Source organism: Terrapene carolina, unplaced genomic scaffold (genome assembly GCF_002925995.2).
Source record: "Terrapene carolina triunguis isolate 2854851 unplaced genomic scaffold, T_m_triunguis-2.0 Scaffold89, whole genome shotgun sequence".
Lineage (NCBI taxonomy): Eukaryota > Metazoa > Chordata > Testudines > Emydidae > Terrapene > Terrapene triunguis.
The window spans coordinates 21,142,232-21,153,635 of NW_020664440.1; the positions used below are offsets into that span (position 1 = coordinate 21,142,232).

Genomic DNA, 11,404 nt, shown 5'->3' on the forward strand with positions numbered 1-11,404 from the left:
GTGCAGGATTTGGCCGTGTATTCCTAGTCAGTTTTACTCTGGGTCTTGTGTTTTGGGTTTCTAATGCTGCAAAGGGAGATTTAAAGGAAGAAAATAAACATTTGTTTTTTTTAATTGATTATTTGTGTAAATCATGGAAACTTTTCTGTTCATATAATTTTGTCACACTTTTATTTTTACCATAAACCCTCAGTGTTGGGCACCAAACTGGACAGAGGATAAGCTGACAGTTGAAAAACTTACTTCGCATTCAGTAAGGTTTCTTTGTAGTCCTGTCTGCCACGTATTAGGTTACACTGACACCTGGTGGCTTCTGGTAGTTATAGGTTAAATGAATAAAAAGGACAGTTTTCTCTTAACTGTGAATGCTCATTTTTCCTGTGATTTTTATTAGCACTTTCAATTGATAACCACTCACATCTTATTGATACTCTGTAGCTGTTGAAATCACTTGTGGTCAGAGGGTTCAGTATGAGGTGAAGTGAGACAAATGCTATGTAAGCACACCCCTGCTTTACCTCTGCAAAGCAACAGGGAGTTGATCTATTGTTCTTTGGGGTCACAGTGCAGAATTCTGAGCTGAGATCTATAGACAGCAGTAGATGTTGCAGTACACCACAGGACACGTACCCATAAATGAGATTCATCTGCATGGAAATAAAGGAGGTTTTTAAAATAGCTGTCTCTGGTGGTGAACAGCATACATGAAGAAAAGATGTGAGTTGGTGCTTGACTGGAGTGATGGGTAAGTAGGAAGGAAGAAAGAAGAATGGCTATCCAGAAACATAATGAGCTACAGCCTGTATGTTTGGTGGGGTAAAATCTAATTGGGGGGGGGGGGGTCAAAGTACAAGCCTCTAGCCAAATGTAGCCCAGGGGTGTCTGGAATGGGAGCTGTGGCCACCGTGTTGTTTAAGCTAGAGATGAAACCAAATGGATCAAGATGTATGCTAAGACTTGTCATAGCTATAGGCTACATCTCTAGGTGTAGAGTGTGGGGAAGGTATCCAGTAGCGAGCCAGCAATTATAGTTTGTAAATTGCCTTGAGAACCCTCTGGATGAACAATGCTGCGTAAAATGTAGGATATTATTATAGAAGTTATTAGAATGATTATTTTGAGAGCAACAATGGATCCTTTTTACCCTTTGCTGCTTGTTCTCTGTGGCAATAACCTGTATCCTGTCCACAGACAAAGTTCCCGGCAATACAGCAGCAAGAGTTTCTCCTGTGCAGTGGGTTGGGGTTCATGGGCCTGACTTTCAAAGGTGCTGAGCACCCTCAGCTCCCATTGCATCAGTGGGAGCAGTGTGTGCTCATCACCACTGAAAATTGGGCCAATAGCCTCTAGCTTAGACAGCAGTGAGTGTTCTCAAATTCATTGTTCCTGCTGGACTTGGCTGCAGCAAGCCACCCTTTGTATTTGTTCGGGGCCGTGGCTGAAGAAAGCTTAGGCTTGGTCTACACTGAAAAGTTATATTGGCACGGCTACATCAGCCAGGGGTGTAAAAAACCTAAACCACCACACCCCTCTGTGAGCAATATAGCCATGCCATCAGATCCCCCCCACCCCCCGGACACAGCTATGTTGACAAAAGAGGGTTTCCATCAACACAGCTGGCTTTCCTGGGGGAAGTGGTGTTCCTACACTGACAGAAAAACTACTGTTGGTGTAGGCTGTACCTCCAGTATGGAGCTATGCCAATATAGGTATGCCAGTATGGTGTCTGTAATGTAGACACACCCTGAGAAGCCCTTGGGGCTGACCCTTAAATGGGCAGGATTGTGGCGGTGATTTGTTTATTTATTAAACACAATAAAAATACCTTCCGGGTGTCTGAACACTTAGTAGGGTGTGAGAATCCATGTTTGATCACCCCGGCTTCAACTGGCTTCTCTTGCATCTGCATACAGACATTTACATACACCCGTTGTCTTTACAAAAAATAAAACTACCCAAATCTTAGTTCCTCTAAGATGAAATGATTGTTACATTAACTAACCCTCAAAGCTAGGTACATTGTTTCTGCTCTTTGATCCTTTTTATTCAAAGGCTTGGCTTCTAGGGGATAGGGTGGGAAGATACCTACTGGACCATCCAGTCTAACTCTCATGCCTCAAACACAAATATATGGCTCTGTCCATACAACTTTGCCTGGAACGCCTCTCATCCTATAATTCCTTCACCAGGCAAAGGGATTTTCCTATCTGCTCTGCCACATGGCTTGGAAGGTCTGACTTCAGTGGGTCTCTGGGTGCTGGTAACATTAACCCCTTCCCTGCCTGTATTCTGGGGGATTATGATCATCTTCTGCAGCAAATGCACAGTCTGGACTGTGGTTTGCATTGCAGCTCTCGTCTCTGCTCTCCTGTGTTCTCACCATTCCACTAAATAAACTAACTTTACAATGGTTACTTCTTTGTTTTCCTTTGCCAAAGTACAGTGTTAGCTCACCCCTTTCAGCCACCCCAACACCATAGCCTGGGCCACCAGAAGCTGAGAGATGCTGCTTCAATGTCTCCACCTGGTCTCTTTTTCAAGCACAGCTGTAAACTAACGTGAAGAAGATGTGGGAGTGACTTTAATTCTTGTGGGAGTGACAAACACAAAAGGTAGAGCCCAGGCCCACTACAGAGCAGAGAGGCAGCTGTTCAGCAAACCCCTCTGCGCTATTCTGCTAATACAACTTCTGCTTTGGCTGCAGCATCACAGGGGGCCTGAACCTGTTCACGTAAAGATTGATATTTGTATATTGTTGGGGTGGCTTTATGGTGTGGACAGATATCTACAGGACCAGGGATTAGGATGATCCTGTAAACTCCTTTCCAAATCTATTTCAGGATTTCAAACGGGATCTCCAGAATCAGAAGGCTAATGGAGAAATCTCTGTGGCTCCCTGTCTCACTGGCCAGAATGTACAGGTTGAAAATTTTTTACCAGGCACCTATTAACCAGAGGGCTAACGTTCCTAGGCAGAGTCCAGGATAAAAGATAAGGGAATGGGACACATCAACACAATCTGTGGAAATGTTCTAGTGAGAAGCCCATTCAATTTACTCCCCACCAGGTGGGAAGGGAGAAGGTGTCACACTTCCTCCCAGGGTGCTGTTCATGGATCCTATGCAGGGGCTCTATCTTTTGTATGGGTCTCCAGCTCATAGGTGGCTGATAAACATAAAGCCTTCCTCTCCCACGCGTGGAAGTGCTGCTCTCTCAACCCCACCAATGTTCCCAGCCTCCTATCTACTGGGATGGAAGAATAACTATACTATCCCTCTTCCAGCCTCCTGGCTGCTAATAAGTACAGAGTGTCTCTGCTAATCTATTGTTCCTTTAGCTGTCTGCCTATTATTCCTTACAGGGAGAGTCTATATGGCACTGCTCTTCCTCAGCCTTTAGTTTTTGGGTCATCCTTTCTCATGAATAGCTTCAGTGTCTGATCCTGCTCCGGGCTTTCTAAAGTAGCAGTTGCAGAGTGAAATTAACATAATTCTCATTAATTTCCTTGCTGCATACTGATCTGAATAGCAGAGCACTGAAACTCACCACAAAGGTGTTAACATCAAACTGATGCTTCTTGGGAAAGTTATGAGCAGGAGCAGAGACACTGGAGCTGCCTGTGTGCAGACTCAGGAAAACAGAATTCCGTGGTCTCATTTGAAAGATTTTCTTCTAAACCAGTGGTGCTCAACCAGGGGTACATGTACCCCTGCGGGTACACAGAGGTCTTCCGGGGGGCACATCAACTCATTTAGATATTTGCCTACTTTTACATCAGGCTATATAAAAAGCACTAGCAAAGTCAGTACAAACTAAAATTTCTTACAGACAATGACTTGTTTATACTGCTCTATATACTATACACTGAAATATTAAGTACATTATTTATATTCTAATTGATTTATTTTATAATTTTATGATAAAAATGAAAAAATAAGCATTTTTTTCAGTAATAACGTGCTGTGACTTTCTTGTATTTTTAGTAGGGCTGTCAATTAATCGCAGTTAACTCACGCGATTAACAACAAAATTAATTGCAATTAAAAAATTAATTGTGATTAATCGCAGTGTTAAACAATAGAATACCATTTGAAATTTATTAAATATTTTTGGATGTTTTTCTTCATTTTCAAATATATTGATTTCAATTAAAACACAGAATACAAAGCACAGAATAATAATAAGGCACAGAATACACAGTGTTCACTTTATATTATTTTTTATTACAAATATTTGCACTGTGAAAATGATAAAAGAAATAGTATTTTTCAATTCACCTCATACAAGTACTGTAGTACAATCTCTTTATCATGAAAGTGCAACTTACAAATGTAGGGGTTTTTTGTTACATAACTGCACTCAAACAAAACAATGTAAAACTTTAGAGTCTACAAGTCCACTCAGTCCTACTTCTTGTTCAGCCAATTGCTAAGAGAAAGAAGTTTTTTTACATTTACGGGAGATAATGCTGCGCACTTCTTAATTATGTCACCTGAAAGTGAGAACAGGTGTTTGCATGGCACTGTTGTAGCTGGCGTCGCAAGATATTTACGTGCCCAATGCGCTAAAGCAGTGGTTTTCAAACATTTTTTCTGGTGACCCAGTTGAAGAAAATTGTTGATGCCCGTGACTCTCAACAGAGCTGGAGATGAAGGGTTTGGGGTGTGGGAGGGGCTCAGGGCTGGGGCAGAGGGTGGGGTACGGGGGCAAGGGCTCTGGGTTTGGGGGGGCTCAGGGCTGGGGCAGGGGGTTGGGGTGCAGGAGGGGGTCAGGGCTCTGGGCTGGGGGTGCAGGCTCTGGGGTGGAGTTGGGGATGAGGGGTTTGGGGTGCAGGAAGGGGATCCGGGTTTAGGGGGGGCTCAGAGCTGGGGCAGGGGATTGCGGCGTGGGCTTACCTCGGGTAGCTCCCGGGCAGCGGTGCAGCGGGAGTGCTAAGGCAGGCTTCCTGCCTGTCCTGGCACCGTGGACCACGCTGCACCCCGGAAGCGGCCACCAGCAGGTCTGGCTCGGTGGAGGCGCACAAGCGGCTCCACGTGGCTCTTGGCGGCAGGCACTGCCTCCATCAGCTCCCATTGGCTGATACTGGGTCGTGACCCACAGTTTGAAAACCACTGCGCTAAAGATTCATATGCCTCTTCATGCTTTGGCCATCATTCCAGAGGACATACCTCCATGCTGATGATGCTAGTTAAAAAAATAATGCGTTAATTAAATTAGTGACTGAACTCCTTGGGGAAGAATTGTATATCTCCTGATCTGTTTTACCCACTTATATATATTTCATGTTATTGCAGTCTCGAATGATGACACAGCACATGTTGTTCATTTTAAGAACACTTTCACTGCAAATTTGACAAAATGCAAAGAAGATACCAATGTAAAATTTCTAAAGATAGCTACAGCACTAGACCCAAGGTTTAAGAATCTGAAGTGTCTTCCAAAATCTGAGACGGATGAGGTGTGGCGCATGCTTTCAGAAGTCTTAAAAGAGCAACACTCTGATGCGGAAATTACAGAACCCAAACCACCAAAAAAGAAAATCAACCTTATGCTGGTGGCATCTGACTCAGATGATGAAAATGAACATGCTTTGGTCCACACTACTTTGGATCGTTATCCAGCAGAACCCATCATCAGCATGGGTGCATGTCTTCTGGAATAGTGGTTGAAGCATGAAGGGACATATGACTCTCTAGCGCATCTGGCATGTAAATATCTTACTACACTGGCTACAACAGTGCCATGCAAATGCCCATTCTCACTTTCAAGTGACATTGTAAACAAGAAGCAGGCAGCATTATCTCCTGCAAATGTAAACAAACTTGTTTGAGCGATTGGTTGAACAAGGACTTGTAGGCTCTAAAATTTTACATTGTTTTATTTTTGAATGCAGGTTTTTATTGTACATAACTCTACACTTGTAAGTTCAACTTTCATGATAAAGAGATTGCATTACAGTACTTGTAGTAGGTGAATTGAAAAATAAAATTTCTTTTGTTTTTTACAGTGCAAATATTTGTAATAAAAAATAAATATAAAGTGAACACTGTAGACTTTGTATTCTGTTGTAATTGAAATCAATATATTTGAAAATGTAGAAAACATCCACAAATATTTAAATAAATGGTATTCTATTATTGTTTAACAGTGCAATTAATCACACGATTAATCACAATTAATGTTTTTAATCGCACAATTAATTGCGATTAATTTTTTTAATCGCTTGACAGTCCTAATTTTTAGGTCTGATTTTGTAAGCAAGTAGTTTTTAAGTGAGGTGAAACCTAGGGGTAGGCAAGACAAATCAGACTCCTGAAAGGAGTACGGTAGTCTGGAAAGGTTGAGAGCCAATGTTCTAAATCATAAGGGCTAGATACTTTTTTTTTTAATCAAAGTTTAAATTCTATCCCACTTACCAGGGAAAGTTTCCTACTCACCACTGGCAAGTGGATTTTTCAGTTTCTGGCATAAACTGTAAAACATAGAATTTCATTGCATCTGTGGTTTTCCAAGTTTCAGTTCATAATCATAGGGGAATCATTCTGGATCTGAACATGTGTGTCACATCTCTGTGTGCATATATATTGCACATGTATGTATGTCGTGTATGTTACATTGTTTATTGCTTGGCTAAAAAACAACAGAAACCCACCTGCAAATATCTGAAGCCTCAAAACATCCAGGAGCTAAAGGAATAATTTAGAAAGGCCCAGAGGCTATAACTAGGAGTGATGGAACTAAAATAAGCAAAGGAAAATGTAGACCATCATGAAACATGTCTGCTAATGAGATCTAACAGACTCTGGAACAGCATCTTACTGAGGAAGTGGTGGATGATCCATCAAAATGGGACAGGACAAAGCACTAGAGAGTATACTGTAGAGAATGATCCTGTACTGGCTAGGGGATGGATAAACTGACCAACCTATCTACATGTTTATATGGCTCCCACACTGTTGTATCTGAGTACCTAGATCTTATCTGTCTCTAATTTCTATGATTCTATAATTGCCTTATCTACGAATGTATGTTCATTAAGGGAATTTACTAAAAGACTATGATCCCTCAGAGAAAAAGACTTGAATTAAAGTGTAGGGAGACGGACCAGCCTACGTGCTCTGAGGAGGGAAAGCTAAACCGGAGACTAAGGCCTGGTCTAGGCACATATTTTATGCCACTATCGCTGCCAACTAGGAGTGTGATTTTTGTTAACCAATATAGTTTACTCCTGGGGGAATTCTGTGCCAAAAAAACAACAACATTCTGCATGCAATATTTTCAAATTCTGTAAAATTCTGCATATTTTATTTGTCAAAATAACACAATATAATCACACCAGTTTCAATTATTTTTGGTCATTTATTTCAAAATACCTGTCAGCGAGTATGTCTGTCACAATACAGACAACAACAAAGATTCAGGAAATGTTTTTTGACAAATAGATTTCTTACTAGTCATATTGATACAGAACGCTGAGTAATAATTCATTTAAACTACAATACAGAACTGTATTTCACGCACCCCTCAGAAGCAGTGCAAACGCTTGGGGGAGTCAGAGATAATGGAGGAGCTGAGGGAGAGGGAAGTAATTGCTGGGAAGGAGCCTGGGTGTGAATTTGGAGGGTTCTTGGGTATGGGTGGGAAAAGTATGAAACAGGTTTTTTTGGAGGGCGGGGAGGAACTATTAGGGAGCTTCCCCCATGTTGACCCCTAGCCTCTCCCATTCAGTCAGGCACATCTGCCCCTCTCCCCATGTGTCCCTGCACCCCCATGTGTCTTTTACCCCCTGTCCACGTGTCCCTCCACCCCCACTCAAACACCCACTCCCCCCTTCCCCATATAGCCCTGCACCCTCTGCCCCTGTCCCCATGTGTCTCTGTGCCCCCACTCAGCCACCCCCTGTCCCTATGTGGCCCTGCACATTCTCCCCCATCACCATGTGGCCCTGCACCTCCATGCCCATTTAGCCCCTGGCCCAGTCTCTCTTCCCCCACTACCCCTTATGAGCCCCTGTCTGACCCTGCAGCAGACCCACGCTGTCTGTCTCCAAATAGCCCCTGTCTCTTGACGTGGCCTGACAGGCGCTGTGAAGAAGGCACTACAGCAGTGGTTCGCAAACTTTAACAACCTGTGAACCCCTTTCACTAAAATGTCAAGTCTCACAAACCCCCTCCTAAAAATTAATATTTCCAGGGATTTTCTCCTTTATCTGAGTATAAATTACAAAACCAGTGATCTTTGGAAATATAAAATTTGTTTTTATGACATGCTTATTACACACTATTTATTATTATTCATCATTACAGTATTTTTATTACATTATGAAAATGGCAACACTCTTCCAAGATCTCACTTCCGTAGCTTGTATCACTTTGAATAAGCCTGTTATAAGACAAGGCTCCTATGTTTCATCAAGGAGTATGAGATGTGAGACAGCATGAAGGTATTTAAGAAGCCAACTCAAAGAGTTCCTCCTACACAAGCATTCAGGTCTTGAGCAGTCCAGGCAAACAACACACGTTACAACAAAGCTTAAACTTGTTCTTCATAATATTTTAAAAACAATACTAGCTGCCTATTTAATTTTAAAAACAGCAAAAAATATCCACCTCCGTTTCCGTTTCTTATAAGGAGTCTTGAAGTTGAAATCTCCTCAGTGTTATAGATATACTTGCTTTGATCTGCTTAGTTCTTGGAAGTCTAGGGGCTCCGGGCTGCTGGCCCTGTGCCGGGGTCCCTAGAGACAGCTCTGTCCGCCATTAGGGAATTTTTCCCCAAGAACCCCCTGTAACGTTTCGCGAACCCCCAGGGATTCACGAACCTCAGTTTGGGAACCATTGCACTACAGGCTTTTTCTCTTCCCTAGCTGGCCGGTAGCTGCTGCTCTGTTCTATTGCCACAGCGCCCTCTGTTGGGCAAAAGGCAGGATTGCTGCAACTTTCCAGCCGAAGTTTTTTCTCCTGGGTCTGGAGGGGGAGGCTGCTCTGTTCTAGCACCACAACTCCCCTCTGGTGGGCAACTTTCCAGCAGAAACTTTTATCTGCGCAAAAAATTAAAAATATGTGCGGCTCATTAATTATGTGCATGCGCAGTGGTGCAGAATTCCCACAGGAGTAATAGTTGCACTGGTAAAACCTCTAGCATGGACACAATTACTGTACTCATACTAGGGCAGTGGTTCCCAAACTTTAACAACCTGTGAACCTCTTTCACGAAAATGCCAAGTCTCGTGAACCCCCTCCTAAAAATGAATATTTCCAGGGATTTTCTCCTTTACCTGAGTATAAATTATAAAAGCAGTGATCTTGGAAATACACAGTTTGTTTTTATGACATCATTATTACACACTATTTATTATTAATTATTATTTATCATTACAGTATTTTTATTACATTATGAAAACGGCAACACTCTTCCAAGATCTCACTTTCGTAGCTTGTATCACTTTGAATAAGCCTGTTATAAGACAAGGTTCCTATGTTTCATCAAGGAGTATCAGGTGAAACAGCAGGAAGGTATTTAAGAAGTCAACTCAAAGAGTTCCTCCTACACAAGCATTCAGGTCTTGAGCAGTCCAGGCAAACAACGCACGTTACAACAAAGCTTAAACTTGTTCTTCATAATAATTTTAAAAACAACACTAGCTGCCTATTTCATTTTAAAAACAGCAAAAAATATCCACCTCCCTTTCCATTTCTTATAAGGAGTCTTGAAGTTTAAATCTCCTCAGTGTGATAGATAGGCTTGCTTTGATCTGCTTAGCTCTTGGAAATCCAGGGGCTCTGGGCTGCTGGCCCCGTGCTGCCCGGGGTCCCTAGGGACAGCTCTGTCCACCATTAGGGATTTTTTCCCCGAGAACCCCCTGTAACATTTCGCGAACCCCCAGGGGTTCACGAACCCCAGTTTGGGAACCACTGCACTAGGGCCTAGTCTACACTTACAAATTATGCTGACATAGCGACACCAGTCAGGGGTGTGAAAAATACACACACCCCTAGTGCTGAAGCTATGTTGACCTAACCCCCAGTGTATATGCAGCTATGCTGATGGAAGAATGCTTCTGTTGATGTAGTTATAGTAGCTTGGGGAGGTAGTGTTCCTACACTGAAGGAAAAACCCACCTCTTCTGTCTTTGTAGGCTGCGTTTGCACTACAGGATTATTCTGGCATAGCTCTGGGAACCTAGCTATGCCAATGTAGTCTCTGTAGTGTAGACATACTCCTGGGTTAATTTATTCCCCTTCTCATACTGGAATAAGTTAAACCCACATAAGCACTTTTACACTGACATAACTGTGTCCACACTAGGGGGAGTTGTACGGCTTTAACTATACTGGTACAGTTAAAGAGAGTACAAGTTTTGTGTATCAAAGCAAAGTCAGATCTTGGGTATTGAAAGATCAACTCTGAGTGAAGCAGGATAGCTGTGGTTTATATAGACTGCAGCTATATGCCTTGTAGGAGCACAGCGCATGAGAAAACTGTATAGAGCCTTTTGGGAACATCATGTTCCTGAGCATTTACACAGAACCCCTATCTAGAATGTTGCCTGGAGAGCCTGTGTGGCATATTGTAACCCAATGAGCAGACAACTGTGTGGAGGTCGAGTAGAGCCCAAATGCTCAGTGTTCTAATCTAGAGCATGTTCTAGACACCACATCATGGACGAGAGCAGACCCATCCATTCCCCCATTTTCGAGAACATCTGTGGTTCTTTACGGCTGGCTGAAGGCACGCAGGGTATGTTGTTTTAGATCCAGTACAACATAAAGCATGCCAGAGCAATGCCCCCTCCCACGGGGCACGATATTGAGCAGAACGCTCCCATCCCATTCTAGAGCTCGCTGCAGCCCCGCACGGTCTAGAACAAACGGGGAGGGCCCCCGCGGCCATGTTCTAGAGCGGCGCCGTTCTAGAACCTCCCGCCCCGGGACGAGGGGTTGGTTCTCGGACTCCTCGCTCCGCCCGAGCGCCGGGGCGGGACGGGGGCGGGGAGCGGGGCCGGGCTTCGCGGTGTCAGCGCCCCTCCGCCCGCCGCAGTGTTTACATCCGCCGCCGCTCGCCTGCCCTGGCCTGGTCCGTCCCGTCCCGTCCCCGTCCCGGTCCCCCAGGCAGAGCCAATGCGGCGCCGCCGCCCCTCGCCCCGGCCATGGACACCAGCGACCTGTTCACCAGCTGCAAGAAGGGGGACGTGAGCCGAGTGCGGTGAGGCTGGGCAGGGCCCGGGGCCGGAGCGGTCGGGGGAAGGGCACGGGGGCCGGGCCTTATGGGGAGGCTGGGGAAAGGGGGTGCAGGAAGCGTGGGGCTGGGACTTGGATACAGGCCAGCCAGGCCGTGGGGGGTCCAGGGATAGAGGCCTGGGGCCCCGGGGAGAGGGGCACGGGGCATACGGGCCAGGTTGTGG

General features: G+C 44.3%; 1 protein-coding gene across 3 annotated transcripts in view; it reads left to right on the plus strand.

Moving 5' to 3' along the window:
- The first annotated feature begins 11,089 nt into the window (after nt 1–11,089).
- The window catches only part of ABTB1 (ankyrin repeat and BTB domain containing 1), a 40,322-nt gene continuing 40,007 nt past the window's right edge, over nt 11,090–11,404 (plus strand). For 2 of the 3 annotated variants that reach the window (XM_024220720.3, XM_024220726.3), the window contains exon 1: nt 11,117–11,205. Coding sequence is in view for 1 of the 3 variants with exons in the window: in XM_024220715.3 (XP_024076483.1) it covers nt 11,150–11,205 (56 nt within the window). In the remaining 2 variants the exon portion in view is untranslated. Of the gene's footprint in view, nt 11,206–11,404 lie in introns of all 3 variants that reach the window. The other variant, XM_024220715.3, reaches the window with a different exon arrangement.